At 36.3% G+C, this 25,569-nt stretch overlaps 1 protein-coding gene across 1 annotated transcript; it reads right to left on the bottom strand.

Moving 5' to 3' along the window:
• Nucleotides 1-115: 115 nt before the first annotated feature.
• Nucleotides 116-24,225, bottom strand: Shisal2b (shisa like 2B). Its single transcript, XM_027951613.3, has 3 exons — nucleotides 24,035-24,225; nucleotides 19,643-19,800; nucleotides 116-249 (listed from the first exon to the last, which is right to left on the bottom strand). The coding sequence occupies exons 1-3, from the start codon at nucleotides 24,223-24,225 to the stop codon at nucleotides 116-118; spliced, it is 483 nt and encodes a 160-aa protein (XP_027807414.1).
• Nucleotides 24,226-25,569: the final 1,344 nt, after the last annotated feature.

Below are 25,569 nucleotides of genomic sequence, written 5' to 3' on the forward strand. Positions count from 1 at the left end.
AATGCAGCTGTGTCTTGCTTTGTGAGTGGCAAATATTTGAAAAGCAACATTACGAACTATTGTTTAAAATTCATTTTTATTGCTCTCCAGTGAGCTTTGAAAACAGGATTTTTATTTAATAAGCAATATTAATTTGTATTGTATCCACTTCTTTTTCTTGAATTTTATCTTCAGCTTCATAGAATGTTTCATTTGTAGAATTTGATGCTGCATTTGAATTGAGGGCTTTGGTTTTTCTATTTAGGTTGCCTGTAAACACAAAAAAAATAAATATTTGAAATTATAACATTAAAAATTTTGGCCTAACATTTGTGCTAAAAAAAAATTTATAGCAGTGTTCTAAGCATGGTGTCCTGAAAATACTATGTGGATGAGTTAAGAAAGAGTCATTTCAAAGTTGATTTTAAATCATTCTTCTAAAAGTTATGTAAAGGAAATATTCAGTCGCAGGAGTAAAAATTTAATTCCATGCTTACCTTTTTCCTTCATGCTTCTATAATGAAACTACACATTTGATAAGGAGGGAAAAATTTCTGGGTTGCTTCATCAAAGTATCTGTCCCTGTCCTATGCATAAACTGAATAATTACTTTAAAATCAATAATTATAATTTGCAACAGTATTACGTCTTTGGATCATAATCAGCTTTGATGTGAATAGTCAAAAATGAGCAAGATAGAGGAATATGGATCTTCGCTAATCAGCAGTTTGACGAACATAACAAAGAAATGGATCATTATTCAATGAACAGTGTTATAAAAGTTGAATGTGGAAATAATGAATGTATGTTTTACCAATACATAAAATTTTAGATAATTAAATAATACATAAATGTGTAAGATGCAATGGAAAAAAATCACAGACATCACTAATGACTTCCCTGTTGCTACATTATCAGTTTAGTTCATCTTCATTTGACCTATTGGCACCATTTGACACAGTTCACTTGGCTTCCAGGATGCCCTTTCTTTGACCACCTGTTACCTATGTCAAACTATGTTCCGTTGATGACCTGCACTAGAGATGCAGTGCTACACAATTCAATTCACTTAAGACATGTTTGTTAAGTATCCTAGGCACTAAAATATAAGCAAACCCTATATCCAACCAGATGTGTGTGTGTATGTGTATACACAATCACCAGGGATTTAACTCAGGGGCACTTGACCACTAAGCCACAGCCTCATTTTGTATTTTATTTAGAGACAAGGTCTTACTGAGTTGTTTAGCACCTTGCTGATGCTGAGGCTGGCTTTGAACTCGCGATCCTCATGTCTCAGCCTCCCGAGCCACTGGACTACAGGCATGTGCCACCACACTCAGCTTTATTGATTATACTTTTGAGATATATCTGTTACTGCTTCTCGCTACCTTTACTACCACCCTTATTCTCTTTTCAGCACAATGCTCTGGGTAATCCTTTAAGAGATAAGGCAGGGGCTGGGGTTGTGGCTCAGTGGTAGAGCACTCACCTAGCTGGTGCAAAGCACTGGGTTCAATCCTCAGTACCACATAAAAATAAATAAAGGTATAAAATTTTTTAAAAAACTAAATAAGTTATGTCTTCTCAGAACTCTCCATTTCTCCTGCGTATTCACAATGGTCCCCATGATCTCATACTCATACTACCAACTCCCCAACTTTGTCTTTTTCTACTCACTACCTAGTTTACTAACCACTTTGATCAAAAATTTCAGGCATGTTCCAACCATAGAACCTTTGTATTGACTTCACTGTATCAAGTAGCTTTTCCCCAAGCCAATTTGTACAATAATTCCTTTGTCTTCAAGTCCTGACCCAGAAGTTAGAACCTAAACATTTGAAAATTGCAGCCTATATTCCCTCCATCTCCAATCTTCTCTGCCCTTCATTTCCCAAAACACTTATTTTCTAATATAGCTTACTGATTTATTGTTTTATTATATATTGTCTCTCATTACTTAAAATGTAACATGCCAAGGGATGTTTAGCTATTTTGTTCATTCATATATCTCGACATTCATGTCTAGAAAAATGCATGTAGCTGGTATTCAACAAATTTGGTTTAAGTGAAATTAAAAGATTGAAAGTTCACAATAATAAAAACTTTAAAATTGTGGGTGGCAAAAGACAAAATGGAAAACCAACTAAGAAACATTGTTTAGAACAAATGATGCAAGTCTGATATACTAACTCTTACATGTGAATACATAAAACAGTAAAACCTCTTAGTGGATAAATAAATAGATAATATATGATGGCTCCTAAACATGAAAAACCTGCAATCTTGCTAATTAAAATAGTAAATTTAAAAGGTAAGATGATTTTTCATCTTTCAATTGGGCACAGATTTTTAAAAAGTAATTCTTGATGAAAGGTATAGCATGATGAGAGTGTAAAGCCATACATCTGAAATCTGAAATGCTCCTATCCTGTGATCCAGTTTCATATGAAATTCCCAAGAAAAACATTGAAAATTAGATCAAAAAGTTCTACATATGCACAAAGATGTTCACTAATTATTTTCAATTTTTTAAAAATAGCACCTTAAATTTCCAATAGGGGGATTTTTAACTAAAGGACCATGCATGAGGTCTTATGCAGCCATTTAATTTTAAAAGGTGGCTTCCAAGAAAATGATCAAAGCACAGTGTCAACTGAGAAAGTATGCATCATTATCAACAATATCATAGCAGTCAACATTTAGACTCACAAAGCACCAAGAGCTGACAGCTTAAAACTCTTCAGGGTCATATCTAAACTTGGTTTGGCTATAGATCTGGCCCTGCTTACTTCTCCTGGCTCAACCTCCCCACTGCCATTCTTATACTTGGCATTTCAGTATACACAAGTATTTCCTTGCACTTGCCTGGCATGTAGGCGCAATCTATCTACCTAACTCTCCCCGCCACCTTCAGCATTCTAGTGTCCCTTATTCTCCAGCAACCAGACTTTAGAAAATCTGTCCAGACCTGCCTAAGAGGAAGTCCAATGGACAACACTCCCTATTCTATTAGGAAAGTCACTACTAGCTCTTTCCCCTTACTGGGGATTGCACGGGAGTGCTTAACCACTGAGACCTTTCTATTTTTTATTTTGAGACAGGGTCTCACTAAGTTGCTTAGGGCCTCACTAAGTCACTGAGGTTGGCCTGGAACTTGTCATACTCCTGTGTCAGCCTCCAGAGCTGCTGGGATTGCAGGCATACACCAACGTGCAGGGCTCAACTAGCCTTTTTTCAATTGTTTTTCTTTGGGTAAGTCTAAGCCTCACTTTAGGTATGTTAATACTTCCTGGCTCTGCTCATTTCAAAACACCTGCTTTCTGTAAGTAAACTGCTTTTTGTAAGTAAAAAATACTTTCCTATAAGTAAACAACTTTCTAGGGTCAAACAGGATTCCCCTACTCTGGGTCAATTCTATGGTTCATCACTCAAAGGGCAATATTATTTACAAATTTTGAAGGATGATGTCTCCCTGCAGCTCTCAGATTCAGTCCAAAGATCTGAAACATGAGTATAGATCTCTGGGGTAGGTATTTAAAATATTGTAAATTTAATATCCAGAGTCTAGAGTAGTATACTGTATGGTTTTATTACATTATTTCTGAACTTTTTTGGTGGTAAAATGTTATTTAATGTTCTACTTCCAAACATCCATCATAATGTCTAACCAATAATTTTAGATTTTTTTAAAGCTAATTTGTTATAGGTACAAGATTCTTTATCCTGAGAAATAGCCCTTTGCCCAATAACAAGCTTTTTAAGATAAATGTAGTAGGGAAAGCTGGCATGAAACTTAGGAACTGGAAAATTCTTGGCTTTTTTTTTTTTACAAAGTAGACTGAAACATACATTAGATTCAAATTTAGTCACTAAACTCTTAAGAATGGAATATATTCTACATAGTGGTCCTTGAAATTATTTATCATAATATTTGAAAACCAAAGTGAACCTTTTCACCAAGATGGTGCCAAAAGAGAAGCTGGAAACTATTGCCCTTTCCCAAAGCCAAAGCAAAGGTCTTGAAGGCCAAAAAGGCAGAAGGTATCCTTAGTGTCTCTCTCTCTTTCTCTCTCTCTCTCTCTCTCTCTCTCTCTCTCTCTCTCACACACACACACACACACACATACACACGCACACACACCACACACACCACACAAAGATACACCACTCACCTTCTAGTGGCCAAAACAACTGCAGATGTGGAGGCTATCCAAATACCCTTGTCTTGGCAGAAAGAAGCTTGATCACTGTGCCATCAAGATCCCCAGCCCCTGAGTGGCTGATGAAGAAGGTGAAGACAACTAGCAACAGCTCAAATAGGTTGTCAAGAAGCTCTGTGACTGATGTGGCCAAGACCAACACCCTGGTCAGGCCTGGTGGAGAGAAGAAGGCCTATATCCCACTGCCTCCTGATGCTTTGAATCTTGCCAACAAAACTGGGATGATCTAAACAGAGTCCAACTGGCTAATTCTAAATATCCACTTTTTCACTATTATTTTAAAAAGAAAAAGACATGAATTAAGATATTTATGGGATATTTTTTTTATTTGCTTAGCATTGTTTTTACTCTTCAGTATCATAGCAGGTAAGGATAAAGATTACAACATCTAAATTAGTGTCATACTATCTATGTAGCCTTTGTATCTTATTCTAGCATTTGTTTCAACATCTAAATTTTTAATCTTTTGAAATTCCTGAAAGCCTGAAAAAAATGTAGTGTTTCTTAAATCAATTCCTTCATTTTTCCTAAGTTTTTATATATACTTAAATTCATAATATTTTCATCAGACTTCCAAGTGTTTTTTCCTACTTCGTCAAATGCAGGTTTTTGTCATCACTATTATTTAATGGGAAAAAACCTGAACATAACTTCCTAACCTTGTTACTTGGGGCTTCTCTTAAAGTTGTCTCCATTCTAACAGCTCTCGTCTCCACTATGTATTTCTCTTAACAACTGAAGGAATTTCTTGAACCATCTACTGCCCTGTGAGGTTTAAAGATTTTCAAAATACATTCCAGTATTATCAATTTTCCTTCATCTAGTTCTTATAAAGACTCTCACTCCCCAATTCCACTTCCTTATTTACTTGGCTACTGGATCCTTCCAGTATCAGGTACAAAGATAATTTCTTGTTTGACTTCTTAGGCCAAAGCAGTTCTCCCAGCAAAACCAATTTGCTATGCGAACAAGAAAATACTTCTTAAATAAGCATTCAAACATTTTTAGTGTTCACTCTTTTCCTGTAGTTCATAAAAATACTAAAATGCTTTCAATGAATACCCCCCCCAGTAATTTAGAATAATTCAATATACAGAAAAACAACTTCAATGAATGGAGCTGAGGTGATAACAGACTTCAGTCAACATCTCTTTGGGATAATTTTAAAAGAAAAAAAAAAGGAAGCATCTCAGTGACCTCTGGTTTTCAGAGTTTTCCTTTTATAAACTAGAAATGAATTTCTTAACCAACAAAGTAGGGATAAAAGAAGCTGCCTCTTTTCTGTTACAAAGTTACAAAATGGATTTGATTTTAAATAAGAAATTTATAAAATCGCTGAACTCCTAAGGGATTTGTTGCACATAAAGAGTTTCTCTGATTTAATTCCTCCATTTCTTTAGTTGAGTGGAAATCGCTAAAATCCAGCATCTCAGTTCTTCCTTGGATTGACACCTTCCTCTTTATGTAGCTTGATTTCTATTGCCATTCTTTTGTTTTGTTTTGTTTTGTTTTGGTTTTTGAGGGGCAGGGTCTGGTTATCATATGTAAATCTCAACCTTCTTTAATCCAATGCTTCCTAGACTGGCATTTAAATTAAAGACTTGGCAGTATGGAGATTCCTCAGAAAACTTGGAATGGAACCACCATTTGACCCAGTTATCCCGCTCCTCAATATATACACAAAGGACTTAAAATCAGCATACTACAGTGATGTGACTACAGCAGCTCAATTCACAATAGCTAAGCTATGGAACCAACCTAGGTGCCTTTCAACAGATGAATGGATAAAGAAAAGGTGGTATATATACATAACAGAATATTACTCAGCATGAAGAAGAATGAAATTATGGCATTAGCCAGTAAATGGATGGAACTAGTAATTATCATGCTAAGTGAAATAAGCCAATCCCAAAAAAACAAAGGCTGAATGTTCTCTCTGATATGTGGATACTGATGCACAGTAAGGGTACGGGAGGGAAGAATAGAAGTTGAATTAGACAAAGGGTAATAAAGGGAAAGGAGGGGGAATGGGAATAGAAGACAGTAGAATGAATTGGACATAACTTTCCTATGTTCATATATGAATACACAACCAATGAAGCTCCATATCATGTACAACCACAAGACTGGCATCCTAATTAGAATAAGTTATATTCCATGTATGTGTAATACGTCAAAGTACACTCTACTGACATGTATAACTAAAAAGAACAAAATTTTAAACATTAATTAATTAATTAAATCTTTGGCCTCTGTCAAAATTTAAATCCAGTTTGTCAGCCACAGTCTTTCTACCTGTCTTCATCACAGCTAGACCAACATACTTTTTATGTTAAAACTTAAACTTTGCATTTATTTTCAGAGCAACTCCTCAGAGATCTGTTTATCCTACCATTCTCCTTGTGAACTCTGCTCTTGACTGCTATCTCATAATATTTTTAAAATCTTGGGACCTCTGTAGGTGTTTATCTCTTCACTCTCAGGCAAAACTATATTAAGCTTTTCTGCTTTGTCTGGCAGAGCCTCCTAACTTCTGGGTACCATGCTGAAATCTTATAGCAGCTACTAACCTAGCTGGTTCACTTCTACAAACAGGCAATCTCAAAACTGCTCCCTAAAAGGATTTCGGTTTTGGCTTTTGTAATAAAACAGTTTCCTTTGATTTTTTTTTTTTTTTTTTTTTGAGAGAGAGAGAGAGAGAGAGAGAGAGAATTTTTTAATATTTATTTTTTAGTTTTCAGTGGACACAACATCTTTATTTTATTTTTATGTGGTGCTGAGGATCGAATCCAGCGCCCCGCGCATGCCAGGCAAGCACACTACCGCTTGAGCCACATGCCCAGCCTGATTTTTAAAATTTATTTAATTAATTTATTTATTTTAATTAGGTATATATGACAACAAAATGCATATTGATTCATTTTGCAGTCCCACTCCAACTTCATCCATTTACCTGCAAATGCTGTGATTTTATTCTCTTTTAATGTAACATTCCATTGTGTATATATACCACAGTTTCTTTATCCATTCATCTATTGAAGGGCATCTAAGTTGGTTCCACAGTTTAGCTATTGTGAATTGAGCTGCTATGAACATTGATGTAACTACATTACTATAGTAAGCTGATTTTTAAGTCCTTTGGGTATATACTGAGGAGTGGGATAGCTGGATCAAATAGTAGTTCCATTCCAAGTTTTCTAAGGAATATCCATACTGCTTTCCAGATTGGTTGCTCTAATTTGCAGTCCCACCAGCAATGCCTTTTCCCCCACATCCTTGCTAAAACTTATTTTTCTCTGTATTCTTGATAACTGCCATTCTGACTTGTGTGAGATGAAATCTTAGAGTAGTTGTTTTTTTTATTAATTCTAATTTGTTATATATGACAGCAGAATGACATTCAATTCATATTACACAAATAGAGCACATTTTTTCACGTCTCTGATTATACACAAAGTAGTGTCACACCATTCACATTTTCATACATGTACTTAGGTTAATGATGTCTGTCTCATTCCACCATCTTTCCCACCCTCATGCCTGTTCCTTCCCCTCCCACCCCTTTGCCCTATCTAAAGTTCCTCTATTCCTCCCATGCTCCTCCCCATCCCCATTATAAATCAGCCTTCTTATATCAGAGAAGACATTCGGCATTTTGTTTCTTGGGATTGGCTTACTTCACTTAGCATTATATTCTCCAACTCTATCCATTTACCTGCAAATGCCATGATTTTATTCTCTTTTAATGCTGAGTAATATTCCATTGTGTATATATACCACATTTTCTTTATCCATTCATCTACTGAAGGGTATCTAGGTTGGTTCCACAATTTAGCTATTGTGAATTGTGCAGCTATAAACATTGATGTGGCTGTGTCCCTGTAATATGCTGATTTTAAGTCCTTTGGTTGAAAACCAAGGATTGGATAGCTGGGTCAAATGGTGGTTCCATTCCCAGTTTTCCAAGGAATCTCTATACTGCTTTCCAGATTGGCTGCACCATTTTGCAGTCCCACCAGCAATGTATGAGTGTGGCCTTTTCCCAACATCCTCACCAACACTTATTTCGTTTGTATCCTTCATAGCTGCCATTCTGACTGGAGTGAGATGAAATCTTTGAGTAGTTTTGATTTTCATTTCTCTAATTGGTAGAGATGTTGAACATTTTCTTATATATTTGTTGATTGAATGTGTATCTTCTTCTGAGAAGTGCCTGTTCAGTTCCTTAGCCCACTTATTGGTTGGGTTGTTTGGGGTTTTTTTAATCTTAAATTTTTTGAGTTGTTCATATATCCTGGAGATTAGTGCTCTATCTGATGTGCATGTGGCAAAAATTTACTCCCAAAATGTAGGCTCTCTCTTCAACTCATTGATTGTTTCTTTTGCTGAGAAGAAGCTTTTTAGTTTGAGTCCATTCCTTTAATTAATTCTTGATTTTATTTCTTGCAATTTAGGAGTCCTGTTAAGGAATTTGGGGTCTAATCCAACGTAATGAAGATTTGGCCTACTTTTTCCTTTATTAGGTGCAGGGTCTCTGGTCTAATTCCTAGGTCCTTGATCCAATTTGAGTTGAGTTTTGTGCAGGGTGAGAGATTGGAGTTTATTTTCATTTTGTTGCATATGGATCTTCAGTTCTCCAAGCACCATTTGTTGAAGAGGCTATCTCTTCTCCAAAGTATGTTTTTGGCATCTTTGTCTAGTATGAGATAATAATGTTTATGTGTGTTTGTCTCTGTGTCTCCTATCCTGTACCACTGGTCAACAGGTGTATTTTGGTGCCAATACCATGCTGTTTTTGTTACTATAGCTTTGTAGTATAGGTTAAGGTCTGGTATTGTGATGCCTCCTGCTTCACTCTTCTTGCTAAGGATTGCTTTGGCTATTCTGGGTCTCTTATTTTTCAAAATGAATTTCATGATTGCTTTTTCTATTTCTATAAGGAATTACATTGGGATTTCAATTGGAATCACATTTAATCTGTATAGCACTTTGGGTAGTGTGGCCATTTTGACAATATTAATTTTGCTTATCCAAGAGCATGGGAGATCTTTCCATCTTCTAAGGTCTTATTCAATTTCTTTCTTTAGTATTCTGTAGTTTTCATTCTAGAGGTCTTTCACCTTTTTTGTTAAGTTAATTCCCAAGTATTTTATTTTATTGAGGCTATTGTGAATGGGGTAGTATTTCTAATTTTTCTTTCAGAGGATTCATCACTGATGTATAGAAATTCATTTGATTTACGGGTATTGATTGTATATCCTGCTACTTTGCTGAATTTATTAATTAATTCTAGAAGTTTTCTGGTGGAGTTTTTGGATCTTCTAAGGATAGAATCATGTTATCAGCAAATAATGGTAGTTTGAGTTCTTCTTTTTCTATTTGTATCCTTTAATTTCTTTTGTCTGTCTAATTGCTCTGGCTAGTGTTTCAAGGACTATGTTGAATGGAAATGATGAAAGAGGGCATCCCTGTCTTGTTCCAGTTTTTAGAGGGAATGCTTCCAATTTTTCTCTATTTAGAATGATGCTGGCCTTGTGTTTAGCATAGATAGCTTTTACAATGTTAAGGTATGTTCCTACTATTCCTAGTTTTTTAAACATGATCAATTGGTGATATATTTTGTCAAATGTTTCTCTGCATCAATTGATATAATCATATGATCCTTATCTTTAAGTCTATTGATGTGATCAATTATATTTATTGATTTCTGTATGCTGAACCAAACTTGCATCCCTGGAATGAACCTCATTTGATCATGGTGCACTATTTTTCTAATATGTTTTTGTATGTGATTTGTCAGAATTTTATTGGGAATTTTTGCATCAATGTTCATCAGGGATAGTGGTCTGAAATTTTCTTTCCTTGATGTGTCTCTGCCTGGTTTTGGTATCAGGATGATACTAGCTTCATCGAATGAGTTTGAAAGGGTTCCTTCCTTTTCTATTTCATGGAATAATTTGAGGAGAATTGGTATTAATTCTTCCTGCAGGTCTTGTAGAACTCAGCTGCGAATCCATCTGGTTCTGGCTTTTCTTGGTTGGTAGGCTTTTGATGGTACCTTCTATTTTCTTGCTTGAAATTTATCTGTTTAAATTGTGCATGAGGATTTATGGGATTGAATTGGAGTTAAAGTGAAGTGCATAAAACTTGCCATGTGGTCTATCGGTCTACTCATGTCTCCATTGTTCAGAGCCCTGTCTTTCCCTTGATATGTATGATATTTCACATAAAGACAGCTTAAAAATCATCAGGAAAATTAGACTCTTAGACTTGCATATTTGCTCCACCCACTCATCAATGAGTAGAGACAGATCTATGCAGAATTTTTCCCCCTATTCTAATTTTTTCCCAGAGTTGGTCATTTGTTTTTTCATTTTCTGCTTTGTTAAATTTTTCCAACCCTTGATATTAACATGGCTTACAAGAAAATTTAACAGATATTTTAAATTCTTTAAAATGAATATTTCACAGTATTTTTATATTTTGCTTGATGGTTCCAGCATGAGCTAGAACCACCTGACTGTATACCCTGAGAAGGCATTCAGCTCTCAAAATGCTAAAGGTAGCAGTAGCTTTGCTGCTACTTTCTAGGAACAAAATCAGTCATAGGAGTTCCAGGCTTGTTATTTTAAGTTGAAAGTTCCTTTTAGGGGGATATGGGTGGCTTTTTATGCCATTGAGTACAAATTTTCCCATTTCCTATGAAAAATGCAATGGTTCTTTAAAAGTCTTGCTGAAACAAAAAGTGATATTACTAAATATTTTTGACAGTCTAATTAATAAGTGTTTTGAGTGGAAGTTTGTTTTTTTTCTTCCTTTTCTTTTCTTCTTCTCTTTTTCTTTTGTGGGGCGGGGGAGACTGTTAAGTCTATTTAGAAAAGTAGATTCCCAAGTTTATCTATAAATTGAGGATAAACTCATTAAAATATCACTTTTTAAAATTTGGCAATCTGATTAAAAAGTTTATTTGGAAACTTGCACATTGTAAGAATAGCCAAGAACCTTTTTTAAAAAGGAAAAGCATAATAGAAGAGAGGAGATGGTAGTCTTACTTAATCACATATTAAATTACATAACAACAATAATTTTAAAGTATATTACTAGCTTAAGAATAAGCAGACCAATCAATTTAACAGAACAAAAAGCCTAAAAACAAACCATAGTATACATAAAAACTTAGTTTATGACAAATGACAATCTAAATTGTCACAAGAAAGATGGATTAGGCAATAAATATTTGAACAACTGGCACATTATCTGGAAAATAAAAGAAAGGCAGATATCTATCTCACATTTTACACCAAAATGAAAGGACTATTAAAGACTTAAATGTGTACAAAAGGCATAAATATTAAAATAAATGTAGGTAAAAATATTTATCTCTTATAGTGAGGGGAGAGCTTTCAAATTACGAACCAAAATGAGAAACCACAATAAGAGAAACTTCTACCACTGAAAAATTGTCACTACAAAACTAAAAGGGAAACAATTATAAAAAACACTCATAATGTGGATGAAAAAGAGTAAACACTTTCATAGAAAAAAAGGGTGAAAGATATGAGTAAACAATATACCACAAAATAAATGGAAAGATAAAAAATGCTAATTAAATTTAAAATAAAACACTATTCCTCAATGAAATTAATATATATCTTTTAAAATAATAATCCTCAGTATCACAGAGGACATATGCAAACAAGTAAGTATGAAATGATAATTTTCTGGAGGGTAGTTGTTAACCTGTATCCAAAGCCTTTAATATATTTGTGCCCTCCCTCAACCAGGAATTCTACTCCTGGGAATTTATGCTAAGACAATTCTTTAATGTCCACTGTATGTGTAATAGGGGAAAAAAAGGGAAACTAGTTCAAAGTCAATAATTCAATAAAATATGTTACACTGAGATCTTGATTTCTAAATACCATTCCCAGCTAAAATGAACTAGGCTTCTTGGAGAAATGGCAGATTCCAGGACTAAAACAGGGAAAGTACAAAATGCCCTGGAGTATCTTGTGATAAAAGTAAAAAAAATGTTGGGTTCCTAAAATGATGAACAAATTTCAAAAGGACACAAGGTCCAATTTAATAGAGTTCCACTGATCAAATCTTAGATAATGCATGGATCAGAGTAAACAGTAATTGAAATTGAGTATTTTAGAATGAAAAATTCGTGGGTCCACACCAATATTAATGAATAAAGGTAATGCTGTGGCTCGAATGAATGTGTCCCTCCAAAATTCATATTTTGACACTTAACCCCTAAATTCTAGTATTAAGAGGTATATTTGCCATGAGAGTTCCACCCTCCTAGATATAATAGTGCCCCTTATAAAACAGCTTAGGGAACCAGGTAGCTCCTTTCCACTCTCCCACTCCTTCCCCTGCCGTGTGAACACACAGGAACAGGCATCATCTTGGAAAGAGACGGCTGCCCTTGCCAGACACTGGATCTGGTGGCATCTTGATCCAAGACTTCCCAGCCTCAGGCCCTGTACAAATTAATTTCTGTTCTTTATAAATTACCCAGTCTAAAGTATTTTGTTATAGTAGCACAATTAGACTAAGATAGGCAAGAGAAGGAAATCTCTTCTTTGTAGTGAAATAACAACTAATAAACATAGAAGGAAAAAATTAGATTAGAAAGTCTCCATTTTAATCATCAATGACTGGGTGAAAGTTTGAAGAGAAACAGGATATTTTTGTACTCTCGGATTACCTTACCACAAACTACTTAGTAATCACAAAGAAAAAATAATAGTAACTTTACAATGGATTGACCCAGCAATTACAAACTTAATCAAAGTAATCCAGGTTAATATCACTGATAATGGGACAAACCAATATCATGTGTCCCCTGTGATGCCATTAGACTATGACTTTTGTGATGTTCCTGTCAAAAATGGATAATCTGTCTCTAATCACGAGAAAACATCAGATAAACATAAATTGAGCAATATTACATAAAATAGTTGTTTTCTGGTTTTTTTTTTTACTTCTCAAAAAAATGTCAAGATCAGGCTGGAGCTGGAGCTCAGTGGCAGAGTGCTTGCCTGGCATGCAGGAGGAACTTGGTCCAATCCTGAGCACCACATAAAAAATAACTAAATAAATAAACAAATAAAATAAAGGCATTCTGTTCATCTACAACTACAAAAAAAAAATTAAAGTCAAGATCGTGAGGCAAACAAAGCCTGAGGATTAAAGGAAACAAGAGAAATACAACTAATTTCAAGATGTAATTCTGGACTAGATCATAGATAAGAAAAAAATAGCTATTAAGGACATGGAAAAAATCTGAATATAAACTCCAAATTAGATAGCGTTACTGCACCAGTGTTGTATTTCCAGACTTAGGTTAATGTACAGTGATTATGTAAGAGAAAATCTTTGTTCATAGTAAATACACACTGACATATGTATCATTAAAAAGGCACATAGTTCAGAAAACAGAGTCACTATGATGAAATAAATGAGACAAAATATAAACAATTAGAAAACCCAGGAAAAGATATATATTGGTGCTCTATACTTCTCTTGAAACTTTCCTGGAAGTATAAAAATACTTTAAAATTTTAAAATCATGCTACATCATAAATGTAACAAAATGGATTAAAATGATGGCAAGTATATCCTGGGAACAAATTTTCACCCCTCACACATCAGATAGAGCTCTAATCTCTAGAGTATACAAAGAACTCAAAAAAGCTAAACACCAAAAAAACCCAAATAACCTAATTAACAAATGGGCCAAGGACCTGAAGGGACACTTCTCAGAAGAGGATATACAATCAATTAACAAATATATAAAAAAATGCTCATCATCGCTAGCAGTCAGAGAAATGCAAATTAAAACTTCTCTAAGATATCATCTCACTCCAGTAAGAGTGTCAGCCATGATGAAGACAAACAACAACAAGTGTTGGTGAGGATGCGGGGGGTAGGGGAAGGTACACTCATACACTGCTGGTGGGACTGCAAATTGGTGCAGCCAATTTGGAAAGCAGTATAGAGATTCCTTGGAAAGCTGGGAATGGAACCACCATTTGACCCAGCTATTCCTCTTCTCAGATTATACCCAAAGGACCTAAAAACAGCATACTACAGGGACACAGCCACATCAATGTTTATAGCAGCAAAATTCATAATAGCTAGACTGTGGAGACAACCTAGATGCCCTTCAATGGATGAATGGATAAAAAAAAAATGTGGCATATATACACAATGGAATATTATTCAGCACTAAAAAATAATAAGATCATGGCATTTGCAGGGAAATGGATGGCATTAGAGCAGATTATGCTAAGTGAAGTTAGCCAATCCCCAAAAAACAAATGCCGAATGTCTTCTCTGATATAAGGGGGGTGACTCAAAATGGGGTAGGGAGGAAAAGCATGGAAAGAAGATTACCTCTACATAGGGAAGAGGGGTGGGAGAGAAAGGGAGGTAGAAGGGGAATTGTATGGATGGTGGAAGGAGACCCTCATCATTACACAAAATACGTGTATGAAAGTGTGAGAAAAAAAAGAATAGTGTTACCTTAGATTAGGTAGAGAGAAGTGATGGGAGAGGAGGTGAGGGGATGGGGGATAGGAGGGATAGTAGAATGAAACAGACATTATTATTACTGTGTGTATATATGTGACTGCATGACCAATGTGATTCTGCAACCTGTACACTCAGAAAAATGAGAAATTATTTCTCATCTGATTCAAATGTATGATATGTCAAGGTCATTGTACTGTCATGTGTAACTAATTAAAACAAATTTAAAAAATCGATTAAATAAAAAAATAAAATAAATTGATGGCAAGGTATTTACTGGCAAAAAAGATGTCAATATTTTATAGTGGAAGAGAACATAAGACCCATTTTTCCCAGGTTGTTACATGCATCTATCTATGCATAGATGCAAAGGGGGAAAAGTCCATGAAGTTCAATTCACCACAGTGTTAATATCTCTCCTCTCTGTGCTGGGATCATGAGTGACATTTATTTGTTTGTTTCAATGTATTTTCTAATTTTTCTACAATGAACATGAACTGAAAGAAAAGTTTTCTCAGGAAGCACGGGTATCTTCTAAGAAGAAGAAATTTAACAGACCATTCTAAGCCAATATTAGTCCTACTTTGATCACAGGCAAAATAAATGATTATGTGATCTTCCAGTTTACTTTTCAGTATTCCAAAAATAACTTATGTCTTTCTCCAAGACAATGCCTTGCTGCTAATTTATTTAACCCATTTTCATTTATATCAGTTGCTTTTACAAACAAAACCATCAAATACAGACTTGAGGTGTTTATTATTCCCACATGACTATTATTTTGTGTGTGTGTGCCAAGCAACTCTAGTAAAATCTCGTCTTCTAATTTTTATTTTTTAAAAAAACCTCTGCTTCTAAGGACACTTCTATTTGCTCCTTCTCCATCACCTCCACAATGCCAGGGTATCAATGGATAATCAAAGCCAGGGGATAAATATGCTTTATCTTCCTGGAGCAATTTTACACAGACATGGGAGGCAAAAGATGTCATTTTCACAGTAAAGCAAACATTATATTATGCAGTCAAATAGAAAATTTCCACAAATTTTAAAAACAAAATAGGAAACTTCAAATTTTAAGCATATAAGGCTGGAAGCAGAGCTTTCCCCTCTAGAATTTCCACTCCTTAAGAGTTCTGGGGAGCTGAGTTCCTTTCTGATAAACCTTAAAGGATTCACCAAAGGAAAAGTTTGAAATCTAGGACATTTGCTCCTCTGTTTGCTTATCTATTAGCCATCAATTCTTCCACAGCCTAGGAAATGAGCCCTCACCTCCAGGACTGCACGCTCACAAAAATGTCCTTTACAGAACCATCTTTTGCTCAGGAACTGAATGTCCTATACAGAACAATCCACAAGTCATGGTACTCAGTCAGTGGCATTTGAAATATATATATACTAAAACACAAAAATGGGATAGTAGAATGAATCAGACATTGTTACCCTATGTGCATATATGATTACACGACTGGTTTGATTTACATTATGTACAACTAAAAGATTGAGAAGTTGTACTCCATTTATGTACATGCCAAAATGCAGTCTATTTTCATGTATAGTTAATTAGAACAAATTTTTAAATGTTAAGAAGAAAATGGTTATAGGACACAATTTAAAAGCCCACCAATTGCTTAGCAAAAGGTGCTCTGGATAGAGTGAGCATGGAAAGTATCCCAGTTGAAGTCTACAATCCCTACCAGGAACAGACCTGATTCTTCCAGGTTCATTTAAAGCCTTAAACTGTATATATTAAAAATGAAATACAAGAGCTAGGCTGTGGCTCAGTGGCAGAGTGCTTGCCTAGTATGCATGAGACACTGGGTTCCATTCTCAGTACCACACAAAAATAAACAAATAAAATAAAGGCATTCTGTCCATGTACAACTACAAAAAAATGTTTTTAAATGAAATATAATAGGAAAAAGATACACTGAGGGGTATCTTTCTTACCCCTTATCTTAGACTTAAGATAAGATTAGACTAATTTAGACTTAGACTATTGTTATTTGTAGGAAAAGAAAAAGTCCAGCGCCCTAAGTCAGTGTTAACATATGCAAAAGAGCACATTTCCATTTAGGCCATTTAAATTGCCCACAACAAAAAGAGTCTCAATTATAAAAATTAATCTAAAATAATGGGAGATTGACCTTTCGGAATAGATAGGTTTGAAGGAAAGAGCCCTAGCGGGTGAAACCAATTTTCCTGGGTGTAGTTTCCATGCTTGATTTGATATACAAATATTTTATTATGTTTTTAACCTTTAAGATATCTCTTAAATGAAGTAAGTCCCCTGACTTGTTTTCCCAATAGCTATAACAATGGCATCTTTAGCTAGGTGGGAGAATCACTAGAATGGAACATGCTATTTAACAAATTGTACAGCAATATTCAATTATCACTTCAAATATAAGCCATTTTCTCTCCCTATTCCAGTGGCATTTAGATTACTTTTTTGTTTGGGGGTCTCTACTATATCTGATTTGGTTAAAATCAACCAGGGGGACCAAATCCATCCCGTTTTAAACCAACAGGAAGGCAGATCATAAAATCCCTGCTTTACCAATAGCAATGACTCAGAAAAAGGTGTACTGAATTAATTTACTGGTTTGATACATATAATATATTTGAGAGGAGCAGAATGGGGATATTGCATTGCAAGAAAGCAGCCTTATCTAACTTCATAGGAAAAACATTTACACACTGCCTTAGCTAAGCAGACTACAAAGTTGAATCAAAAAGCCAACATAAAACAAAATTTGGGAGCAAATGTAAATCAGGAAAAATAATCAATTTTTATTTAGCACAATGTATTGTGCAAAGGAGGCACTCAATGAATGTTGGGTGACTATAACAGTGACAATACTTTGTCAGTATTTCTCAAAATATGCTCCTTTGATCACCTCCACTAGAGATGCAGTGCTACTCCTTTTGTTTAATTCAAGAAATGTTTGTTAAGTATTCTGGGCACTAGGGATATAATAGTGGGCAGACAAGGCAAAAAATCCTACTTTCTTAGAAACCATTTTCTACTTGGAGTAGAGAAAAGCCAGACAATTGATCAGCAAAATATAAAGTGTGTTAGTGGTCAATGCTTATGAGAAAAATAAAGCACAAAGCGGGTATGAAATATGGTAGGGATGGGGTGACCAGGGAAGTACTTTTGGGAAGGGGACTTTAGAGTAAAGATGGTGAAAGTAGAAAGTCATGTAGATAACTAAGGGCAGAGCATACTAAACAATGCTGATAGCATGTACAGAGTTTCTGAGTTCAGAATATCAAGGAATGACAAAGAGGTCAATGTGGCTTGGCAAAAGGAGATGAGAGAAACAAGGGTGCAGACCATGGAAGTCCTTGTAGCTCACAGTATAGAGTTTCATTTATGTACAGAAATGGGGAGGTTAGGGTTTTGAGCAGAAGAGTGGCATGGTCTGACTTAGGTTTTAACAGGCTTTCCTTGGCTTCTCTGTGGAGAGAAGAAAGCAGGTGAGCAAGGGCAGAAGCTGGAAGAGGAGCTACTTGTTTCAAAAAGGCAGAGTTTGAAATTTCTGTTTTTAACAAGGTCCCTAAGTGATTCTTAGGCACAGTAAAATTTAAGAACTGAGACTTTATCTAAGCAATTGAAAAAAACTTGATTTTACTATCCGATTATTTGAAAATCACCATCCATTGCATCACTGTGCCTGTAGAGAAACTAGGTATAAATCATCTGGACTAAATTCAGCTACCAACCTATCAATTTGGTTACGCAGTCTCCAACCAGTGTTTCAGGAAGAGAACTCCATAAGAATCTTGGCCCCCTATTCTGTGACACAGGACACCTTCTGAGAGAGGAGACTCCTCTCCTTCCTCTACAGAGAGGAAGATTAGAACTAATGGAATCACTCCATGGTGATGTGCTTTATAAGGTAAGGTATTCCTTAAGGACAGATATTCCATAAGCAAGATAAGTTTCAGTGTTCAGCTAAAAATCATATGAGCGGGGCCTTTCTCCGTTTTTTTAAATAAAGATTTTCCTTTTCTTTTAAACAGAAGCAAGTAAGCACTGTGTGTCATTCTAAATATGTATATAGATTCTAAACATATATTCTAATTTGTCATATTCTCTATGTATCCTAAATATATATATTTAGGATACATATCTATACTTTATATTCTAAATATATTCATGTCAAAATAGAATTCATGACTAGTTCTTTTTAATGCACTAATAAACACTTATTTTCACAAAATTTTAACAATTCTTTCTGATTATAATAATGATAACAACTATGATTTGTACAGCACTTTATAGTTGAGAGACTAATGAGATGCTACTCCATAAACCATACATAAAAATTTCTTTCTACTTTATAGTCACATTATACTCACATATAAATTAACTAGTTTGTAATATATTCAATAACAGAGAACTGAAAGTGTGTTCTAATTTTGAAATTATTTTATATACCTATTTTTTATGGCTCCTCCAGATTTTGCACACAAGTAAATTCTTAACCACCCACGGACTAACCAATTTAAAGCAATACAACAGTGAGAATCAACTATCAGATATTTTGTTCTTCTAATTACTTGACTTCATTGGCTTCATCAAAAACCAAAATTTAAAAATTTCAAGAGGCTTTACCTTAATAACTGAAAAGGACATAAAAGTGGATTTACTAGAACAACGATTTACTGTTCATGAGAACATTTATATCCTGCTGCTACTTTTCCTTGAGTACAATTTCCTTGAGGTATCTCATCATTAAGGTCTGATTCAGGGTAAATTTTACAAAGATACATAATAAACTAGATTTTTTAAAAGGCATTCATTGTTAACAGTATGATAGGTTACCTAGGCACAGTTAGCATTTTGGATAGAGCACAGGTAATTGATTACAATTAATGGATGCTGATTACCTTCTTGAGCAGAAGAAGCCTCTAGGTGATGAAGTTTAAGGCCAGTGTCTAATCTTTGAGGTTTTGTATACAGAAATAAATAGCAAAGGACACAGACGCTGACGACAAAGGCAAGTAAAACAAGGGCAGCAATCCCCAATCCAATCAGAGCACCAATGCTGAGGAAAACAGAAAAACCATGTCACACAGGCTGGTATGCACACAAACTATGGAGCAGGGTTAAACAAGTTGGTTCACATTTTCGATCATTCATAACCAAATTATACCTTCACATAAACAGTAAATGACTAAAATCTGTACTTCACTTTTTTCTACCAACATGTTATTATTAAATCTTCTCTATATGTTTTCAAGGCCCTTTTAAATGTATTTGTAAGTAGGGAAAACTGTGAATTCATGATATAGGTATAAGGTCACATGATCCCTAGATAACTTTAAAAAATCTCAAATAAACATCTCCAATTACCATCTTTTAGAAAGAAATATCAGGCTAACCAATAAAAGATGAATAGAAAATATATTTGCTTCTGTGAAAGTCATGAAGTTTTATATTCTTAAATATAAAACATATATTTTATGTTTTACATTTAGGAACATTTTTATTTTATATTTAGGAACATAAAACTTTTCTTTTGGAAACATATTTGAGATACCACTTATTGATATAAAAAACGATAATTGTTATAAAAGAGAAAAAGCTTTGAATGAAAGAAAAACAGTGTACACAAACTGTTTATTCCATCTTCAGTCTGAATTTTTCCTGTCTAGAAAGGCCTAATACTATGCCCTCCAGCACCTAGAAAAAAAAAAAGCTCTTGTACTTTTCTCCAAAAATGATATATATTCAATCATATTTTCTCTGCAGTAAATTTGCAATAATTCCTTTTATGCAGTTACCCATAAAGCTAACCATTTCAAAAGTAATTTAGTCTTCTTGAACCTGTGAACTTAGCTCTATTAAATTAAAATAGGAGCTTAAAAAAAGCATCATTTTGAATGACTACCATTCAAACATATGCTTCTCGAACCACATATGTGTGTGTGCATATCTATAATTGGATTTTTAAAATATTTTTAGTTATAGATGGACACAATACTTTTATTTTATTTATTTATTTTATGTGGTGCTGAGGATTGAACCCGGGATCCCACACATGCTAAGCAAGCACTCTACCACTGAGCCACAACCCCAGTCCCTACAATTGGATTTTAAGCTGCTCAAGAGCAAATATTTCAGTTGACTTTTTCATAGTGCTGTAAACACTTATTAAGGGCTTAGCTTATAGAACATATTCAAAAAATGAAAGTAGGTAATAACTGACTGCTGATTGATCAATCTGTAGTAATATGGAACATACATCACTGAAAATTACAACCGTTTTCATTATCTTCTTGGCTTGCCTTAAGGCTTCTGCTGTCTCGCAGAGATTAGAGCCCTAACAAGCCTAACAAAAGGGAGGGAAGAGGGAATTTGATGAGAAATGCTAGAAGCATCATTGTTTTGGGATAAAGGAGAATAGTATTAAAGGAGAAGGGCTAAGGACACTCTACTTACTCTTGATTGAGGAGATAAATCATCCTTGCAAATAAGAAATCACCTTCTGAGCTACAACATGGAGTCAGACTTCCAGAGATTCTTGTGCTTGATTTATTAATATTGGCCCAGTTTCAATAGCCCTGCACCTAAGTGAAGACTGGATAATTTTATGGCTGAGGAAGTACAGAGTTATATATTTAAACTTGGGGATTGCCCCCATTTGGTGCACTTTCCTCTAAATGGATAGATTCTCTGTGTGTGGCAGCTCTTCATATTTGCACCAAAGCTGACTTGTACATTCTAAGTGTCAGGGTGGGTTGGAATCTCTCTGCTCTATACAAACACATGGAAATGTAATCCACTTAATATTATTTGGTGAACAAGGCCCACAGGAGATTAGACATCTATAGATTCCTGAAATGAGAAGTTTAAAAAGTCTTCAAAGTGAGTAAGTGATTTAGTCAATTAAAAAGTAAAATTGTCAATTTAAATAAAGACAACATCTATTATATGAACTTGTCATGTACACATTTTAAAAACAGGCCATGAAATTTGAAGGGAAGATAAAAAGAAAACATGCCATTTCTGCTTTTTGGTATAAAAGCTGTTCTTCATAATCTTGAAAATGTCTCAAGCTGAAAATGTCACAGCTCCAGGCTATAAAAGCATTGCTTTATGTATGCAAAACTCTAGTTTAAACTCTGGGTAGAGATGGAGCTGTAGGAGTCTCCTCAATATACATTTCAACAAATGCTTAAATCCATTTATGCATAGCCCTGTCCAATAGGCACTATCTTTCTGGGTCCTAGATAAAGTATCAAAGGAAATCCTAAGAACTTAGGGATTCATAGGGGGAGAGAAAACAGGAATGGGCAACACATGGGAAAGCTCTCCTCTCCTCATAGCACCAGGTAACAGTTGTTTTTTAAGCCCTCAGAGAACATTGGAAGCTGCTTTCACATTATTGTAGCAATGTTCCTACTAAGCGATTGCAGTTACCCTGTGGGAACTACCACTGTGTGTGTCTCTCTCCAGCAAATGCAGAATCTCAATACAAGGGCTAGTGACTTCTGGATTATTTTTCACAGTTGAACTATTTTAAATTAGAAGTGAAAAGCAAAGACTAGGAGGGAAATGAAGCTCTAATAAATTTACCTCCCCATTGTATTCTCAGAGCTCAAGAACTCACAAGAACTACAGGTTTAACATTGCCAGCTGATGCCATCAAAGTAATTTTTCTGTTTCTCAGGAACCGAGTTGTACTGCCCATTATGCCAGTGCTGAATGAAGCCCCCGCAAGTCGTTCACTCTTTTGTTTCCTCATGAATCTTAGAAAGGTTTTATATTTTCTGCTGCTTGTCACTTTTGGAATTATTTAGGGATCTGAGAATCTCAGGCATAGTTTCCAATTGAGTTTGACTTAGGCGTTGCCAGTCTTTGTTGGAAATGCTCTGCTGTTATTAACACCTTCAAAGACTCAGAGATGGATTACTGCTATTTTCCAAAAGGCCAAGTAATATGCCAGTGCCATACAGATTCCTTCCTCAAGTAAGCTAAGCAGAAGCTGGCATTTTCTGCTGTTTTGCCTCACTCCAGTACAACTTAATGAGTACAACTTGTAAGCAGGCACTCCTTTTGAGAGTTTTTCAAAATTTGCAATACAGAAAAAAATTATTTTATTATTTCAAGAAATAACGTTTAGTCATCTATTGTGGACTCAGGATCATGCTATGAGACTGGGAGAAATAATACTGTAACTCTTCCTAGCAGAATCTCTCTCTCTCTCTCTCTCTCTCTCTCTCTCTCTCTCTCTCTCTCTCTCCACACACACACACACACACACACACACACACCTCCCTCCAGACCTCCTTGCCCATACATTAATTAAATTAACTAATTAGTTTGAAAGAAACAGTTCAAGGTGGGAGGGGATTCTTTCCTACAATCTTGGAACCCCATTATTCTCCAGGCAAAAATCAAAGAATCAAGTTCAATTTCAAACTTTTAGAATGGGGTCATTGCACAATGAAAATGTCTGTGTAAATACTAGTCGAAATAAGTAAAATTCCCATCATAGGAAAAACAAGACTGCCTGGAAAGGCTCTTCACTTTTCTGCAATGGTCAAATGACTCAGGTGTTGGGGAAAAAGGGTGCCCTTGAAAGGTTACTCAGCGGGTGTAATCAGAGCAAGGAAAGGCTCTACCTTTCCCTGGGAATCTCTTCAATTTGGTTTGCAAGGTCAGTATCAGATCCTCTGAAAAGAGCAAGTTATGAAGCCCAGTCGCCTTCCTACACACACACACACACACACACATCTTTTTTTTTTTTTTTTTTTTTTTTAACGTTTGAAGGAACAAAACCAACTCTTCACCGCCCTCCAAAGAGACTAAATACTCTGGTCCTTGGTTAATCCATTAAAACGAGACCCACAGGTGACTCCTTTGTGTTTAAATGAATCAAATGAACAAATCAAAGAGGAATTAAAACCTTCACCCTAACTTATCTATTTGACCTCTCCTCCTATCCAAGGCCAGAGGTCCGCAAGGCAGACAGGAAACCGAGCCTGGTCAGTCCTGGCGGGTCTCGGGTGCGCCCGGGACCCAGAGTCCGCCCTCCTCCGCTCCTGGCTCCTGGCGGAGTTCTGAGCCCCCGCGAGGTTTCTCTCCTGGGCCCTCGCAAACCCTTTGGAGGCTCCGCATGCTTCCAAGGGACCTGACCAGGACCGGTGGAGGAGTCCAGGTGAACTCCCCGGCTCCAGCGCGACACCACTCATCGCCACCCTAGACACGGCCCCGGGCGCGGGACGCGCGGGCGCCCTGCCCTGCCCTGCCCTGCCCAGCCCAGCCCAGCCCACCTGAGGCTCCACATGTAGCTGTGCTTGTAGGGGAAGTAGCTGCCCGGCTCACTGCAGCAGTACTTGAGGTCCGCGAAGCCGCAGCAGTAGAGAAGCGCGGCCCCCTCGCCGCGCCGAGGGCACTGGAAGGACTCCACGAAGGTATGGTTGAGGCTGTAGTAGCCGGAGCACAGCCGGCTGGTCTCACTCATCGCGGGTGGCTGTCTGCACGGCGGAGCGATGCGCCCTCCGACTGAGCGCGTGCTGTCCCTGGCGCCCGCGGGCCGCTCCGCCCAGCTGGTCTTTTCTGATTTGGGGTCTAGCTGCCTGGATGCTCAGCCTCCGCGCGCCCCTTCTGCTCTCTTTCGGTCCACGCGCTTTACTTTCGCCTACAGTCTCTCGCTACTGAGTGGTCCTTTTATCTGCCGGTCTCAGCTCTAGACCTCTTCGCCTGCTCCTTTCGACTCTTGTTGCGCTCTGCTGCTTCCCCTCTACTTTCCCTCACTCCATCAAGAGCTGTCCCCGCTCTGTGCCAGAGAGCTCTCATAGGAAGAAAAAGTGGGAGAGTTGAACATGTTTGCAATCTGGGCAGATGCTGCTGAAGTCGCAGTTCTGTTTGCCCAGGGACTGGGCAGATGGATTCGGGCAAATAGAGCTGAGCATTTGCCTCCAGGGCCATTGACTCCAAGAGTGGGGGAATGGATCAAATAAAAGGCAGCTGAACTGCTAGTGAGGGTGGTGGGTGATTTCCTTCTTTGAAAAGTACACATGAAATATTTAAAATCTGCTGATTTTAAAGTCAAAAACAAGAAAAAAATTCTCCAAAAACTAGCCATGAGGGGCTAGGGTTGTGGCTCAGTGGTAGAGCCCTTGCCTCACACGTGCGAGGTCCTGGTTTCCATCCTCAGCACCACATAAAAATAAATCAGTGAAATAAAGATGTTGTGTCCAACTCAAAAATAAAATTTTTTTTTTTTTTAAAAAACTAGCCATGTGTTTTAAAAACATAATACTGTTGCTCTTTTTCCAGATAAACAACATGAAAAGGAAGGAAGAGATGGAGATAAAGAAAACTAAAACTTTTTCCCTCCATTTTTTATTGATACATTATAGTATACATAATGTTGGGATTCATTGTTACATATTCGTACATGCACACAAAGTCACAATATAATTTGCTCATTCCCCGCATTTCCCTTTCCCTCCCCTCCCCTCCTTGCTCCCTCTTGTCTCAGAAAGCAAGAACTTTCCATAAAGGGTGGCAGAAAAGGAGAGAGACAGAGGAAATAGGAAGAACAAGACCTTCAGTCAGTGTTGAAGGATTGCAGAAAGGGCTCTTGTCCCCTTCCTGCTTGGTATTCTCATTTTCCTAATTGGCTTATTCACAGTCTTTTAAAATAATAGCGAATCCGTGCTTACTTAATATGCCAAATAATACATAGGGGTATGTAGAAGAAAATAATAATAGCCTTATGATGGGAGGGCAGGAGGTGCTAACACTCAGAGTTTATAGATAGAGCATTGTTTCCTTCTCCTTTTCTTTGCTTCCTTCCCTT

The sequence above is a fragment of the Marmota flaviventris genome, chromosome 5, assembly GCF_047511675.1.
Source record: "Marmota flaviventris isolate mMarFla1 chromosome 5, mMarFla1.hap1, whole genome shotgun sequence".
NCBI classification, from domain to species: domain Eukaryota; kingdom Metazoa; phylum Chordata; class Mammalia; order Rodentia; family Sciuridae; genus Marmota; species Marmota flaviventris.

What these genes read in the sequence shown, in the direction of transcription:
- Shisal2b (XM_027951613.3), bottom strand. Translation starts at nt 24,225, where the DNA reads ATGAGTGAGACCAGCCGGCTGTGCTCCGGCTACTACAGCCTCAACCAT. An exon ending in AGCTACATGTGGAGCCTCAG is followed by an intron (nt 19,801 to 24,034) that starts GTGGGCTGGGCT and finishes TGTTTTCCTCAG; the next exon opens with CATTGGTGCTCTGATTGGAT. An exon ending in GGCTTCTTCTGCTCAAGAAG is followed by an intron (nt 250 to 19,642) that starts GTAATCAGCATC and finishes TTGTGTTTACAG; the next exon opens with GCAACCTAAATAGAAAAACC.